Here is a 17,927-nt window from a genome sequence, read left to right on the forward strand (position 1 = left end):
GGACTGAGTAATATGTTCCAACAGTTCAAAGAAGAATTAACAAACACCTGTGTATTGGTGATGGAGAATGCTGAAATTTATAGGTGGATGTCAAACTGGTCAATATCCAGGGGGAGATAATCAACTGTATTCTTCCACGCAGGAAGCTTTTGCTTTGCCTCTCTTTGCTCTCAGTTTTGTGTTGCTGTAGTAGTTGAAGACAATGAAAGGTGGAGCTAACCCAGAAGTGTGTGCTAGACAGGACACCCAGTAATCCTTTCTGTCCATACAAAGCCTTTCCCCCCTAGGAGCCCTGGGTGTGGTGGCAGAGGCCCAGACAGTCTGTCCTCAGATGGTGCCACAAGAATTGGAGTGAGGGGTTTCACAGGTGCAGATGAGGGGACAGAGGAAAGATGTCGTCCTAGTGGCTCCCATACTGATGGTGGCACCTCTTTCACCACGACTGTGCAGCCACCCAGGGTGGTGCATTTCAGAGACTATTAGTTTCCTACGGCTGCTGTAACAAGTTCCACAAACTGGCGGTTGAACAGCAGAAATTTACTGTCTCGCGGTCCTGGAGGTTAGAAGTCCACAATAGGGATGCTGGCCTGTGCACACTGCCTTGGAAGCCTCTGGGTCTAGGGAGGATCCTCCCTTCCAGCTTCTGATGGTCCTCAGCTTCCCATGGCCTGTAGACTCACCACATCAGTCTCTGCCTTTTTCATATGGAGTACTCCCTGTTTCTCTGTGTCCAAATTTCCCTCTTCTTATAAGGACACCAGTCATATTAGGTGTGGTTCTACCCTCATGACCTCATTTTAACTTGATTAAATCTTCAGAGACCCTATTTCCAAATAAGGCCACATTCACAGGTCCTGGGGGTTAGGACTTCAGCACATCATAACAAAGACAGCATAGAAGAGAGGCCAGAGGCCAGACCTGCGTCAGCAAACCCTTTTAAATCTCAGCTCTCTTGTTAATCTGCACCCTCTACTACGATTACGGTTTCACTCTGAAGTTGAGCTGGAAATTCTCTCCAAGCCTCAGTTTCCTCATCTATGAAATGGTAATAATAGTTCCTACCTTTAGGACTCTTGGGAGAAACTGGTAATGAAGGCCAAGAATAGTGCCTGGCATATGATAAATGCTTAGAATATTGGGAACCCATAGAGCTGGTAAGGGTGATTCAAACGCATAGGGTTGAGATGAAAAGTATATTTAATCAATGAAAGATTACTGAAATAAGATTGCAAAGGGAGATTCAAAAGCAGTTCTTGTCCTACAGGGCAATAAAGCCTTAATCTCAGGTTATTTTGTCTACTGGGCAGAAATAATTTCCATCTTTCCCAGGCAAAAATCCCTTGCAACTTACCAATTTTCTTGTCATTTGCAAAATTATTTGCAAAGTTAATGTCCAGACTTTACAGAGTTTGGGCCCTTATCAATAATAAATAGTAAGACATACAAAGCTACATTCCCTCCCAAAATCAGATCACCCCTGAGTGGGTCTATTAGACAATGCTCCAGTAAGATACTGGAAATATATGTGGTTCCCCTTTGTTTTATTTCTAAGTTTTAAATCAGCAGTACCCAACAGAAAGATATTGGAAGACATGTTGAAATTATATCTGTAATTAAAAATTTTCTAGTATTCACATTGAAAAAGTAAAAACAAGGTGTACTTAGTTTTAGTAATAGCTTTTAATTCCACATACATAAACATTATCATTTAAATATGTCATCAATAGAAAAACATTATCAATGAGATACTTGGGGGACTTTTTTTGTACTCTTTGGAGTCCCATGTTTATTTCACGTTTCTATTACATGTCAGTTTGCACTAGCCCTGTTTTAAGTGCTCAATATCTAAAGCTTTACAACTTAGGACACAGCATCGCCTCCATGGTCTTGGGCAAAATCGTGTACAACCTGAATCTGATCTTGTGGAAACATGGGGCAAGCCTAAACTCAGGGTGATTCTACCAAAAAGCTGACCTCTGCTCTTCAACAATATCCAGGTCATGCACCGCAAAGATTGGCGGGTGAAAGGACACGGAAGGGCCCTGACTGCAAAATGCTGCTGCTGCAAAATTGCTGCTGCTGCAAGAGACGTGAGTTTAACATTTGATGAAAATCTCAAGGAAGCCCCATCCATTAGGAAATTTATGTTCAGTGTTAATTTCCTGATTTAGATTAATGTATTCATGAATATGGCCTTGTTTTTAGGAAAAACACACCATTGTGTATTAAGAGATGAAGGGGCAACCGTGTCTGCCACTTACTGTCAAGCTATTTAGGAAAACTTTTTATATAGAGAAAGAGAAAATGATAAAGTAAATGTGGTAAAATGTTGACTTTGAGGAATCTGGCTAAAGTGTGTCTAGGAATTCTTTGTGTCATTTTTACAACTTTTCTGTAAGTCTGAAGTTAAAACATTAGAAAAAACCCAGCAACAGTAAAACTATACTAAAAGGAGAGAATAACAACATACCTACCACATGGAGTAGTTGCGAGGCCTACAACAAGCTCATTTGTATAAAACAGGACAGCATGTGGCATCTAAGAAATCCCCACTGTTATTGTTTCTTTCATCTTTAAGTCTCTGACACCTTCCAGAGAGTAGATACCTGCCAGGTAAATGCTTGTTCAGTCTGTTAAAGCACCCGCTGTTCCAGTGCCAGGTGCCGTGGTAAGCGTTTTACGTGCCCCATGAATGTTCAGGGCACGCTTGTAAAGTTAACGGTTTGTTTTGCAACTTTTATTATGGAAAATCTCACACTAATGACAAGTTGGAAAGATCATGCCACGCATATCCACTCGCCTTCCACTTAGATTCAATCACCTTCACCATTTTTCAGGCCCCCTTACGATGCTTCGTTTTACAGATGCAAACACCGAGGTACAAACAGGATCAGGTCACTTCCCCAGGGTTTCCTGGAGCTGGGATCCGGACCCAGGGAATCCGACCCTGGAGGGTGCCCCCCAAACAGCTAGCTCACATGTTAAGTGTTGGGCGACACAGATGGGAAGGCCCTGCCCTAATCTGTGGCTCACCATTTAGTGCTGCACCAGCCTGCAGAGGTATATATTGAAGTTTAAATCATTACCATTAAATAAAATTTCAAATTCAGTGTCTCAGGCATATTTCAAGTGCTCAAATAGCCACGTGTGGTCATTGTATGGATGGTGCAGATGTAGAAATTTCCATTATTACAGGACTGGACTTCATGGGTAAGATAGAAAAGGCCTGTGATTTCCATCCACATGGCAGTGGTAGGGGTGGCGGGTGTCAGGGCCTGGTTAGAAAATAGGGGCAACAGACTGGGGAGCAATTCAGCCAGCTGGACATTTCCTCCCCTCTTATCTTTAGTCTACTCTTTTTAACCTTTAATCTGCCCTCTTGTACCTGTTATTTTTTCCTACTCTCCACCCTCCCTCTGGCCTGTCTATCATTAACATCAATTCAGTTGTTATGGTTTCCTAATTGTGTCGACAGACGTCAAGTGTCATGTTGAACTTTCCAGTGGGCTGAGTCAGAACTGTTTTTACACTGGAGTCAATGTGTCTCTTTGGCTTGCTTCAGACTGAGTATATTCACAGGGAGAAGCCGGGTGTGGAGGTTGGGTTGGGAGAGGTCCAGGTTTGTGTCCTCTGTTTATTACCTGCGTGGATTTGGGCAGGTGACTTCGCCTTGGTGAGCCACTGTGTCTGTGAAATGGTCGTAACCACGTGTGCTTCCTGGGATAGCAGGGGTCCGATGACAAGGAGGCCAGTAACAGCCCTGGCTGTGTAGCGCATTTAGTAATCGGTAGCTGCTGTTATTTTACAAACGCTGTCCTCTGCCTTCTCTGCTTGGAGTTCTTCAGGGCAGTGCATTTGTTCGTGACACAGAGTGCCAACTACAGAAACAAGATCTAGGATTCCAAGCCAGTGAATTAGAAATCTACACGATGACAGTTTACAGGTACCGTCAGGGGTCACATCTATGGATGGAAACTCACGTTGGGGTGTGTGGGCCATTGGACTTTTCTTAATTTGTTCCTGTGAAAAAATCTGACTACCACTTCAGCAAAAACGGGCAATGTGGTTGTTAACAAAAGATCTGATAGAATGTGCTCCTGTGTTGTCATTTAATTAAAGAATGGCCAGAATATCCCAGTCCCCCCCTTTACAAAGAATAATTGTCATTTCCTTGCAAAGCAATCCCTAGATCCCTCCTTGCCCAGTAGGACTTCCGTGCCAATGGAAGCATCCACCCATCTCTGCTGTGCAACGTGGTAGTCAAGAGCACAGACCCCGAAGTTTTCATTTTATTTAATTTGAATTAACTGAAATTCACACAGCCACCTGTGACTTGTGGGCCCCGTACTGGACAGTGAAGCTCTGCGTGGAGAGCCTGAGCATTGGTGAAACAGCTGGAGGGCTTGCTACTGATCCCTGGCTTGGTCGAACGAATTGTGATTCCTGATTTGGGATCTAAGCATTGACATCATTTCCCCACCGACTTCATAAGACCATTTTTGGGGACTGGTGTCTGTGCTTTTCAGAATCAGTGTGGCCGTGCACTGGCCATTTAGTTTCTCAGGAACTTTGATACCTAATCTGTCAAATGAGGGATGATAATATCCCTTTTGCAAGGTGTTGTGAAGTCAGGCTAAAATCCTAAGGCAGCTCTGCCTTTTCCTAGCTGTGTGACCTTAGGCAAGTTACTTAACTTTTCTCGGCCTCAGTTTCATCAGCTTTAATTTGGGAATTAATATTACCTCCCTCGTAAGATTATTGTGAGGATTAAGTAGTATCTGCAGAGTACTCACAGCAGTGCCTGGGACATGATTCAACCTGTATGTGTATTTGCTTCATTATAATGTACTTGTGAAAAGACTGGACAAAAATTGTAGGTCACGAAATAATTCAGTGAGTCTCCACTGGTGATTTTGGGGTTTCTTTACTGTTTCTCTTGGGAGTTATTTTCCCGTGTTGCATTAACAATTTATAAAAACCATGTTTGATGTTCTCTTTTTAGGCAACGCTGTTTTGCTTTGTGATGCTTTTGTTTTTGTTTCACAAGTATGTTTCATACTAGTCTTGATGTCAAACATATTTCTTAGTCCCAGTGTAATCAATCAGACAAGTTTTAAAAGCACTGCTTTAATATTTTTTTAAGTGGAAAGACCTCGAAATTATAGAAGAGTTATAAGCAGAGTACAAATAAATGATTTATCCTAAACTGTCCAGGAGTGAGTTGCCAGTATTATGTCCCATCACCTCTGGATGTTTAGTGTGCATTTCCTATGAGTAAGGACCTTCTCCTACAAAACCAAAGTATGACCTCAAAAATGAAAAGTGTTAGCATTGATAAATTACTACATCTAATCCTCCTTCTCCATTCAAGTTTCACCAGATGTCCCAATAATGACCTTCCCAGCGAAGGTTCCAATCTAGAAGCTTGCACTGCATCCCCCTGTCCTGGCTCCTTAGCTTCCTTTAGTCTGGAAAATGTCTTCCCTCTTTCCTGGAGCTTCATGTCTCTTGTGGACATTACAGGCCAGTTTTTCTGGTAGGAGTTCCACTAATTTGCATTCATCTCATATTTGCCATGGTCAGGTTATGCACCTTGGACAGGAGTGTCACAGAAAAGCTGTTAGCATCTTCCTCCTTCCCATCAGGATGTGTGCGGTGTTGCTCCTGCGAGGCGGTGTCTTCTGGACTCCACTGCAAAGTCACTCTTTTCCCTTTTGTAATTAATGTTTGTTCTGGGGAGATATTTTGGGGTGATGCAAATATCCCATTCCTCATCAAACTTCCGATTTATTTATTTATTTAGTCTCATCAGAATAAACTGAGAGCATCAATGGGTTACAATTATACACATATATACACATGTAAATATTTATATACATATTTACATCTATATTTATTTTTACATCTCTGTATATTGAAACTCATGAGTTTTCCCTGGTATCTTCAATTCCAACCCAATGCTACAGGGTTTATTCTAGCTTTTTCTTCCGTGTAATTGCAGCTCAATTCTCCATCGGCGAGAAATCTGGCTCCTAAAGTCCTTAATGTACTTATTTACCAGCTCAATTCCCCCTGAAAGTAACCAGTCTCTTACTCTGCCACTGTCCACACCCCCGGTCCCTTGGGTGGACACCCTGCTTACCCCACCTGGGCTCCGACGCCCTGTTCTGAGCTCCATGTTCCCTCCACTTCAACCCCTTTTCCGGACACCTCCTTCCTTGTGTTCAGGAAGGGAAGGGAAAAGAGAGGAAGAGATTCATGTGTTTCAAATAGATAGATTATTATTTTGCTCTTCCAGTTTCTACTGCTAAGTTTCTAGCTCTGCTTTCCTCTCCTTTTTCTTGTTAGAAATGCTAGATTCTGCTTGACTTCCATGTTCTTTTATTGACCTGGACATAGCTTAAAATTGTTCCTGGTACAGGGCTAAAGAGGAGTTAGAGAAAGAAGAAGGAGAAAGAGGACGACCCTCCAGAGCAGGAGGATCTAGCCCTGTGCAAGGCAACAGAGGCGGGAAAATGACATAATCTCATCCCTGTATTTTTCCCAAGGTTTGCTCTTCGAGGTCCATGTTTGCGCTTGGGAAATGGATTCCAACCCCAGGCAAGGCTGGCTGGGGACAGGGCGGGAGGCTCCGCCCCAACTGGCCTTGCTGGTTTCGCTTCTTCCCGGGTTTGTGTTTTTAATGAAGGGCTTATTTAATTTGAATTACATAAGTAATACATGAATATCTTCTTGCTGTAAAATATTCAAGTAATACAGAGAGAGCAAAAAGGCCCTTTGAGAAACGGGCAGTCAACCAGTGGCAGGGGGGCAACTGGGAACGCGATGAAAAAATGTTTTCAAAATGACGCACGCACGTCACTGTTGACTTGGCGGTTTTCCTCTTAGGAATTTACCTTTCAGGCACCGACTCATGTGGCTGACACGGGGTCTGCCCAAGTGATCCTGATCCCAGTAGTGTTTGTAGTGGCAACAAGCTAGGAATAGCCTAAATGTTTATCAGGAGGGGGCTGATCACGTTATTTATCGTACATTCAGACAGCGTGGTGCTCGGTGGGCATTTAAAAAACAAGGCACATTTATGTGTGTTAACCTGGAGAGTTCGTGAAGATGATATTGTTAAGTGAAAAAAGACGCAGAGCAGTGTGAAAACCAAAATCTCTGCGCAAATGCTTGTCTATGCCTAGAAAACTTCTGGAAATACCCACCAGGCAGTAAATACCGTTGCTCCTGGAAAGGGCATTGGGTAGCCATGGGCTGGGGGCAGGAGGGGGCTTTCCTGTACTTTCTGATACATCTTCCATCCTTCCTATGTGATTCTGGACAAGTCATATGGCTTCTCTGGGCCTCAGTTTCCCCATTTGGAAAGGGAGGGTCATTGAATGAGAAACGGGGGTTCTCACTGTGGGGCTGGCCCACTGGACAGGCCATTGCAAGAGGCTTTGCCACCCCCACCCTCCTGGGCGGGGCCTTCACAGGGGCTCCCCCCAGCTTCCTGCTGCAGCCCGAGGTAAAGGGCCGGGAGCATCTGCAGCCACGTCAGCAGCCGGATGTGTGCGTGATTTTCCTGATTCCCTGGCAGTCTGTGGTAAGAGGGAAGATGATGCCATCCTTTCCCGTGTCTCTTCATTCCCTCCACACCCTTATGCCCGGGTCCAGCTGTGAGTTTCCCCTTCGGACTCTGGAGAACCACCATCATTCCCTCTCCTGGGATCGTGAGAGGGGGTCCCTGGGCTGCTGCTCGCTCAGCCTGATGTGCTGCCTGGGGGAGCCCTCCCGGGTTCCGCGCGCACGGAGCCCTGTTGGCCGGCTCCAGAGCCCGCTCCTTCCCCAGCGTGTGACTTTGGGCATGCCATCTGTCTGTGCCTCAGTTTCCTCCTCTCCAGAATGAAAGCAATACCTACGTCACAAGGCTGTTGTGAACACGTACGAATTAGCTGATAGGTCTCCGTCTGCACTGTCCAGCAGGGCAGCCACCTGCCACCCGTGGCCGTTGAGCGCCTGGAAGGTGGCTGGTCTGAACGGAGGTGTGCGCAAGTGGGAAATGCACCCGGGTTTTAAAGACTTAGTGTGAAAAATAAAAGAAGGTAAAGTACTTCATTAGTAATTTTGTATTGCTCACATTCTAAAATGATATTTTGGATATGTTGGGTTAAAGTATGATTAAACCCACATGTTTCTTTCTGCTTTTTTAAATGAGTCTACTAGGAAATTTAGATTTGCATATGTCTCGCATTGTATTTCTATTGGATGGTGCTGACTTAGAAAAGTGCTGAGCACCCGAATTGTAGCTGCAAGCATCCTAGAGCCCATTTTTTGTTTTAACAGTCACTGGATTTCTCCCCCCCCAGCTTTATTGAGGTGTAATTGATGAATAAAAATATACCTAAGGTGTACAAAATGATGATTGGATATAGTATACATTGTGAAATAATGACAACACTCAAGCTAATTAACTTATCTGTCACTTCACATAGTGAGAACCCTTAGGATTTTTAAAAATTTTATTTTGGTATCATTAATCTACAATTACATGAAGGACATTATGTTTACTAGGCTCCCCCCTTCACCAAGTCCCCCCCACATCCCCGTTTACAGTCACTGTCCATCAGCATAGTAAGATGCTGTAAAATCACTACTTGTCTTCTCTGTGTTGCACAGCCCTCTCCGTACCCCCCCCCCCACACTATACATGTTAATTGTAAGGTCCCCTTTCTTTTTTCCCACCCTTAACCCTCCCTTCCCACCGGTCCTCCCCAGTCCCTTTCCCTTTGGTAACTGTTAGCCCATTCTTGGGTTCTGTGCTTCTGCTGCTGTTTTGTTCCTTCAGTTTTCTTTTGTTCTTATACTCCACATATGAGTGAAATCATTTGGTACTTGTCTTTCTCCGCCTGGCTTATTTCACTGAGCATAATACCCTCTAGCTCCATCCATGTTGAGAACCCTTAGGATTTACTCTTAGCAACTTTCAAGTATACAATAGAATATTCTTAACTACCATCACCAAGCTGTCCATTAGAGCCCCAGAATTTACCCATCTTATGACTGGAAATTTACACATTCTGAACAACATCTTGCATTTCACCTGAATGTTACTTGAATTGGTTACCTCTAACCAATTCAATCCAAATTTCTTTGCTGACTCAACAGCTTCACCAACTTTTGTTTTTTGCATTTTCCCAAACATGTGTAATGAAAAATTTCACACATTTGAAATTCAGTTTTATAGTGAAAACTAAACTCAGGTACCTATTACCTAGATTCTTCAATTAACATTTTACTCAACTTGTTTTATCACTTACCCAGCCATCTTTCTATCCCTCTGTCTATCCATCACTTCCTCTAATTTTTCTGATGCATTTCAAAGTAAGTTGCCATCTCCAGTACAATCTCCCATTAGCACCATCCCGTGTGTAAAATCAACAGAGCCCAATATTTATTTACATTTTATTCTTACTTTGTTTTCACTGAGGTAAAGTTTGCATGCACTGAAATGCACACATCTTAAATGCACTGTTAAAGGAGACATGACAGATGTGTCCACCTGTGCCAGCCAAATCCCTGTCACCAATCAGAGCATCCCCAATCACTCCAAGCATTTTATTGGAAACAATCTATTTAATCCACCTGATGACTCTTTGCAGAAACAGAGGACTGCAGAGGTGATGTCACTAGCTCAGTTTCAGAATGAGTAATTGGCTGGTCCAGGATCTGAACCCAGTCTTAACTGCTAAAGGTAAGAACAAATGTGCACCACTGTTGGGGGTTTTGAGGCAAGAAGTCAGGTTGGTGGTTGAAGGCGCCCCCTGGTGGCCTAGAGGAGCATAGTCAGCTCTTGGTTTTTGGCCAACGAGGCTACAACGTTCAACTAAACCCTCCACAGACACACCAACACATGGACTCTGTCTGGGTTCTCCAGGGTCTCCTTGAGGGAGATATGTTGGAGCAGGTCCTCAAACCACAAGCGGCAGAGGCTTGAAAGAGCCCGCCCTGTTCTGGGAAGAAGGACGCAGCTTTGTGTGGGAGGGAATAATGAGAGGGGGCTGGCGAGATAGGTCCAAGCCCATTTGGGAAAGAACCTTAACCTTGGAACTTTGTCCTGTGACCCAGTTAGGAGCCTGTGAACCAGAAAATTCCAAAGACAGAATTGGAGGGTGAGGCGTAGGGTTTTTTATTCTGCTAGTACGGACTTTAAAAAAAGAGGCATTATTAGGCATGCTGAAGGCTTTTATTGAGCACCTACTGTGTACTAGGGAATGGTCTCGGGCAGGGTCTGGGTCTCTTGTCTAGAGTCACAGAAAGCCCTTCGTGGAAGGAATGGATGACATTAAAGATAATTGCAGGACAAGGTCAGGGCCGGAATGAACTGCTGGGAATGTGTTGAGGTGAGGGGCTTATAGATGACTTTGGAGATAGAAGGGAATAAGCTTGAAAGCCTTTACTCTTTATATTATTTAAAAAATAGGTCTCATGATTTTTATGGTCATTTCTTATATTCTGGGGATTTGGGATGGGGAAACACCCAATTCTGGAAAAACCATTATGCAAATGTTTTCTGTAGTATTGGGACACAAGCCTTTCGTGCCTCCTCCAGTCCCCTAGGCTACCTCCTTCGCAGTGAGCTGGACAGGAGAGATGACGCGGCACGCCCAGGGCTGGGAAGTTACAAAGTCATGATTTGAATCCTGAGCAGGCTGGTTCAAGCTCTTACCATTTTCCCCTATTGTTTAAATGACCATTTTCTTGAATTTCATGTTTCTTTTAAGCCCATGCTTTTTCTTTTGGCATTATCATTGGCTTTGCTCGCTCATATGTCTGGGGATCAACTGTTAGCCTACCCGGCTGGGTCTTGGCTGAGAGGCTTGGTTTTGCACTACATGTCTGTCACCTTCCAGTAGGCTAGCCCAGGCTTGTTCTTATGCTGGTGCAAAAGTACAAGTGGCAATGTGCAAGGCCCCACAACTGAGACCTAGGCTGGAAACGGGCACCTCATTCTGTCTATGAAAGCTAGTCACATGGCCAAGCCAGAGTCGTATAACTATGCAGTTACGTGGTAAAGAAGCGGGGCCGGCATCACAGTCTGCATAGTTCCATCAGCTAAGTTTTGTACTCTGCTCCCGGGCAGGAGAGGTCAGAGGCCCGTTTGGAGGAGGAGGATCCCTGGAAGCTCGAGGGTGGGGCATCTTTGAAGAAAGCTCTCAGGCTCAGGGTGGCCAGGGTTGGTACTGGGGAAGGCAACCAAGTGGTAGAGGGCGGCTGAGCAGAGAAGCCGCTGTGTGTGTGTTTCTGGTTCGGGTGTGATTGTCCTGATTGTCCAGAAGCAGCTGGCAGGAAGCTTTGGAAACGTCCACATCTGCTGGTTGTTGAGTGGAATGCCTTGACATTACTTAGTTTAGGCCACTGTATTATCTGTTTTGAGCTCTTTAACCTAGAGAGATTCATTTAGATCTCTCTTTCTTAATTTTTGCCTTTGGCTCAATTGAGCGCTGGTTTGTAATAAAGGTGCAGGTGAGGGTTTCACGTATCCCAAAATCTTTTGGGTTCATTTCAGAATCTTTCCTCGTAGGTCTTCAGGCCTTACAAACTTGTGCTCCATCCCGGCTCCATGCCTGTGATGTGTGGAAGGCACTTACTTGTCACAAGAGCTCATAAAGCCGGAACCTGGACCAGCCACATTTTACAAGTGAAGGAGATTTAGTGGTTTGCCCAAGCCAATTTCCCAGGACTTCTGCTGCTTGTAGAAAATAACTAACCCCAGATGATTCTAGAACTTCCCTGGGTAAGGCAAGGCTGGCTGGGCACACTCCCACCTCTCGGGCTCCTGGGATGTGGAACGGAGGGACAGTCCCGTCTGCAGCAGCCGTTCATCCTCACAGTAACTGCGGGGCTGGCTTTCCTGGCTCCTGGTCTCCTGCAATGGCCTCCTTCTCCTCAGAGCTCACAGACTTGGAGAGGCTCACGTCTGCAATAACAGCTCTTTATCAGCTGGTCTGACCAACCCAAACCCAGCCTTCCACAATTAAAAGACTTGTCTCTCCTGGTGCCTTCGGAGTGTAAACCAATATCCCTGTGTTTTGCCCATCAGAACTCAGCTCTTCCCGTCCTTGGTCTCTGAGCAGTGGGAGACAGACAGCCAGTACGTCCTGGCCGCTCAGGTGTCATTCTGGCCCAGAGCAAAGAACCTGGCTCAAGTGTGGGGCTTTTGCAATATTGAAGATACACCCGACTCCCCCGCCGATGCCACCACTGCGACCATAAGAGCTTTCCCAGCAGTGACCATTGGCCCAGGAACAAATTCCTACTCCCCAGCTCAGGTAGAGCTAGGAAGGAATCTAGCAGCCCCCCAACCCTGGCACCCTCAGCCTGTGACCACCAACCTCCTGGGAAGGCTGCTCACATGTCAGGACAGCCCATGGATTAGGAAGTGCGTGCATGGGACCTGGAGACAGCTGGCCTCTGGCAGCTTGAGTCCTGAGGGCCCCGGTTGCTCCACTGGGCGGGGACAGGCTTGCTGGCCCCAGGCTCCTGCCAGCTCCTGCCTTTCCGTGTCTCCTGCTCTGAAGGTACAGCCAGAGTGCTTGGGTTCAGCTCCTCATTCTGCACTAGAAAGTGTGCTTTGGCATCTTATTTTGATGCCTCGTCCCTCAGTTTCCCCACCAGGAAAACAGGGATAATATAAAAGCACTGACCTCACAGAGTTGTGAGGATGAGATCAGTTGACACGTGGAAAGTGCTTCGAGCACTCCGCAAACACTGTCCATATTATAATCACTCACAAGGAGTCGGACTCTTCCAGACACATCGATCCCACTCCTGGGCACTGTGGGCGCCAAGAATGGGGAGGATGCAGGGCCCACGGTGGCTTGTACGACACGGTGAGCGTATTTGTCTGTCCTGCTGCTGACAGGCATTTGGATTGCTTGCAGCTGGGACCGTGACAAGGAGTGCTGCTAGGAACAGCCTTGGAGCTGTCCCTGTGCATTTCTGTTGAGGACGTAGGCAGGACTGGAAGTGCGGGGTCCCAGGGTGTGCATATGTTCAGCTAAATACCGACAGACCATCTTCCAAAGTGGTCATATATACTTACTGAATTTTAAGCCATGAGACTGTATTTCCTATTCAAAGAAAATGAAGATGTACAACTACAAATGCCACCAAGTTGCCCAGACATTGCTTGAAGTTGAATGTATTAGTTTCTAATTGCTGCCGTAACAAATCGCCACAAACTTAGTGGTTTAGAACAGCACAGCTTTATTTTCATACAGTTCTGGAGGTCACAAACCTTAAATAGGTCTCACAGGGCTAAAATCACAGGCTGTGGTCCTCCTAGAACCTCTGGGGGAGCATCTGCTCCTTGCACGTCCCAGCTGCTGGGGCCACCCCCATTCCTCAGCTCCTGGCCTCCCCGCTTGGACTTGTCCTTCTGGCGTCAGGTTTTCTTTTCTCTCATCCTCTTGCCTCCCTGTTAGAAGGACCCAGGTGACTACATTGTACTTTTCCTGATAATCCAGGATCATCTCCCCATCTCAAGATACTTAATGATAGTACCAGGTCCCTTTCGCTGTGTAAACTAACATATTCATAGGCCCAGAGGATTAGGAGTGGGAATTTGGGGGCCATTATTCTGTCTCCCTCATTGAGGTACAGAAAGACTTGTGAGGCCCCTGTGAATGGACCATCAGGTTCTGGGAAAGAACGTAACAGCCAGAACAGGCTCCATCCTGTCTAGCTCAGCCAGGTTCCCAAGGCCTAGCAAGGCCCTGAAGAAGTGGAGTGTCAGGTCTTCCCCTACTGGTTACTGAGACTTTATCTCTTAATATCAATTCAGATAATGACATTGAGGTCTTCCTGTGCCAAGTGATGTCCTAAGAGTTTCATGAGAATTAACTCATTTTACACCACCACCGCCACCACCAGTACTACCACCAGCAATGTCACCACAAGTTTTTGTACCGTTATTATTTCCACTGTACAAATGAGGATCCTGAGGCACAGAGAAGTTAAGGAACATTCCCAAGGTCACACAGCTAAGACATGGCACAGCTGGGATTCAAGCCTTTGTCCTGGAAGAGCTGTATTTTTCCGTAGTGAGGCCAGCGGCATTAAGCAACATTCCCACGCCAGGCCCCTGCCGTCCCTTTCAGGAGCACAAGGCCCTCCCCCTGCAGTGACCGTCCTGACTTTTCCCAGAGGCCTGGGAGACACTTGAGAGAAGGGAGAGCCACCTTGTGGCGAGAGAGGGAATCTGAGCACCAGGGCTTTTTTCCCCATGTACACGCCACCCAGCCAGTCCTGCATTCTGGTGTCTCGGGTCTAGAAAGTAGAGACATACTTGTCTTTTAGTCTGTTTTACAGAAAAATTTAAAACTTCTAACTTTTTTTATGGGTTAAAACATAGAACAAAAAATTGAGGGGCACAGCTCAATGAATCTATGTGTCTATGTATACAATGTAACTACCACCTTGGCCAAAATATATAATGTTCTAATAATTCCAGAAGGTTCCCTTGTGCCTGCTTCCAGTCGATACCACCCAAAGGTAACCACTTTCTGATGCACAGGTTACATACGCCTGTTTCTGATATTTATATAAAGGAGTCATACAATGACAGGTTCTTATGTCTGACTTCTTTCACTTCATGTCATGAGATTCACCCAGATTACATGTAGCAATATTATTTTTTAAAAATTGCTGTGAAGCATTTCATTTTATGAATATACCACATTTATTTACCCCAATGTCTATTACTGATTTGGGCTGTTTCCAGTTTTTAGCTATTATGAGTAGAGCTGCCATGGACATCCCTCTACATGGATAAATGCAATCACTTTCCTTGGGAATATACCCAGAGGTGGAATTGGTAGGTTATAGGGCATAAATATGAGCAATCTTGTACATACCGCCAAACGTTTTTCCCAAAGTGAATACCAGTATTTTTTATCCATGAAATAATTATTTCAGTATTTGAAAAAGAAATCAGAGTCATTTGTTTTGAGACATGCCCAGAAAATCAAACACTGTGTTAAAAGTTTGTCTTGAATTAACATCGCTCATTTCCTGATTATCCTCCCCTTGTTTGTAAAGCTGCCAAGGTAACATGTTGTTGTTTTAGTTTACATTTCCTGGCTTCGTAGGGAGAGGAATTGAACATCTCTTCCAATCTCCTAGCAGACTACATCATTTCTGGGTAATGCCATTGTCTCAGGCCTGGGTCCATGGCGGGGGTGTAGGGTTCGCGGACAACCACCCCATAGGCACCCCTCATAGATTCTACCCCATTTACATTTACAGAGACCACTGTAGACTACTGTCCTAGGGTCCTACCTCTCTTCCTTTACGATAATTCTTTTAAAAATCAAGACTTTCTTTCTTAATTATCCCATCCAGACTTAACACTTACTTTGGAACCCTGGAGGAATAGTGTGGTGGCCAAGAACACTGTATGGAAGACAGCAGTGACCGAAGTCACTGAACAAATGTTTGCTGAGCACCTGTTCTGTTGCAGACACTGTTGTAGGCACTGGGGCTACAGCAGCAAATGGACAGACAGAAATCCCTGCTCTTGTGGGGCTTGTTGTCTAAGGACGGAGTAAATGCTACAAACGAGTGTGATGTATGATGGCACTAAGTACAAAGGAGAGAGAAAAGCCTGGGTTGGGAGGGCATGGTTGCAGTTTTACAAAGGGTGGTCAGAGAGGCATCGCTAAGAGCATTACCCATATGTATGCCCTATGATCTAGCAATTTCTAGCAAAGACTTGAAGGAGGGGAAAGAGTGCACTGTAGAACAGAAGGAACAGCCAGTGCAAAGGTCCTAAGGTGGGAGCATGCCTGGTTCTTTGGCAGAGCAAGAGGGAGTCCAGTGTGGCCAGAGTCCAGTGACTCACGGGATGTGTTAGGAGATGAGGTCAGAGAGATAAGGAGGTGGTACAGAGAGCAGGACCTTGTAGGCCATGTGATACCTTGACTCTGACTCTGAGTGAGGTGGAAGCCACTGTGGAGTTTTGAGAAGAGGGTTTAGACTTAATTTTAAGAAGGACCATTGTGGCTGCTGTGTTGAGAATAGAATGGGACTGTGGGAGGGCACAGGCTGAAGCATAGAGACCACTGGCTTTTGCAGTAATCAAGGTGGAGACTGGTGCTGGCTTGGACCAGGGAAGTAGCAGTGGAGGTAATGAGAAATGGGCAGATCCTGGAGGAATTTTTCCAAATTAGGAATTAGGCTGTGTGAGTGGATTGGATACAGCCTAGGAGAGGAAGAGAAGGTCAAGCATAACTCCACTACTGTGGTCTGAATAGCACACTTAAAAACCCTTTTATCATGGATGATTTCAAGCATACATGAAAGAAGACAGAAATAGTATAGGAAGCCCCACGCAGGCACCTACGAGCCTCAGGAATAATCACCTTTGATCAATTTCATTTCTCCTATGAAGCTACCCATATTCCATCCCATATTATAAAGCGAATCTCAGACTTTATTTCATGTAATTTGTAAATCCTTCAGTATACTTCTTCAAAGATATAAAAGTGCCCCCTTTTTGTTAACAGACATGACATAAAACTATTATTTTACCTGTGAATGGTTGACTTTCATAAAGACCACCAGAGTCTTCGGAATGCCACAAAGGGAAGAGGTAAGTAAGGCTATTTGAGGCAGGTTCTTCCCAACAAGGAACCGGCTAGGATTGGGCAAGGATTATGATGCAATGGTTGATGATCAGTGAGCACAACAAAACGGGGAGCTTGTGACGTCTTGATAAGCCAACAACTGTCTGATAAGTGAGCTTTTTGCCTAAGTGAGCAGTGTGTTCCCCTGCCAGGAGAGCTGCTTGCCCAGATAAATTGGTTTGTAGGAATTTCCTGGAGCAAACAATGAGTTGTCTATTGTTTTACAGACTCATTCTTTCAGGCAAGACTTCCTTGGAGCAAACCAATAAGTCATGTTGAAATACCTGGTTTCAGTTCTCATATCTAGTAGAGTTTAAATAGTTAATAGGTTTCAATAGCCAATCAATTCATTGATTTCCTTACCTGTCTCATAAAAATATTTTTCCTGTTTTGTCAAGTCAGGATCCGAACAAAATCCACACACTGCACTTGATTTTGTGTGATTAAGTCTCTTTTAAGCTACAGCTTCCCCTCTTTTTTATCTCTCTCTAAAAATAATTTTTAACAAAGTCAGGTCATTGTCTTGTAGAGTTCCCACAGTCTGGATTTTGCTGATTGTATATCCGTGGTGTCGTTTGACATGCTCTTTTGCCCAGTAAATTCCTTTTAACTTGGTAGTTAGAACTACTGATCTAAGCTATGCAGCTTAAAAACTATGACAAACAGTGGGAAGATGACAGAGTAGGAAGAACCAGAAATCCACCTTCCCACCCTGACCTATACTTCTACACACTGGTAGAATCTGTCTGATATAACCAGCTTGGAACTCCAGAGTCTGTTCAAGGTTTGCAACTTGCAGGGGCAGGCTTGGATGGCAAATTGCGGTTCATTTCAGTCAACTTCAGCTCTTAGTACAGTAGCAGCTACCCATCTGCCACCTGGGGCCACGTGACTGACATGCTCCTGGAGTAGGTTGCGTGCAGCTTGCAGGAACCAGAACGGGCAATAAGGATCCTGTCTTCCAAATACCGGGGGTCTGTTCTCTGGTCACTGGTTGCTGCTCCTGATCACAGAAGTACAGACTAACCGGTGGGCAGCTATGGCTGTCACACCTCTACTGTTGCAAGTCCCTCTCTCTCCAGCTGAAGTGACTCCCAGGGGATTTAAAGGGCTGACACCTTTTTTCCTTCCTTCATCTTTGCTTTTTCCTATTTGGGAAGTCAGACATTAAAGAGTAAGGCATTCAAAAACAACTATATATATGGAAAAAAATTATAAAGTGACTGTGTATGCCTAGGGAAAGATTCAGAAGAGACC

General features: G+C 45.0%; 1 protein-coding gene and 1 long non-coding RNA gene across 2 annotated transcripts in view; both read left to right on the plus strand.

Moving 5' to 3' along the window:
* The window catches only part of LOC140845101 (ly6/PLAUR domain-containing protein 3-like), a 64,152-nt gene that overhangs the window by 6,064 nt on the left and 40,161 nt on the right, over window positions 1-17,927 (plus strand). Inside the window, exon 4 of the mRNA XM_073218854.1 lies at window positions 1,998-2,090. Within this exon, the coding sequence (XP_073074955.1) occupies window positions 1,998-2,090 (93 nt within the window). The remainder of the gene's footprint in view (window positions 1-1,997; window positions 2,091-17,927) is intronic.
* Window positions 7,967-12,094, plus strand: LOC140845108 (uncharacterized). The gene is made up of 3 exons (XR_012123802.1): window positions 7,967-8,087; window positions 9,645-9,736; window positions 11,567-12,094. It is a non-coding gene; the product is annotated as an uncharacterized lncRNA (long non-coding RNA).

The sequence above is a fragment of the Manis javanica genome, chromosome 12, assembly GCF_040802235.1.
Source record: "Manis javanica isolate MJ-LG chromosome 12, MJ_LKY, whole genome shotgun sequence".
Lineage (NCBI taxonomy): Eukaryota > Metazoa > Chordata > Mammalia > Pholidota > Manidae > Manis > Manis javanica.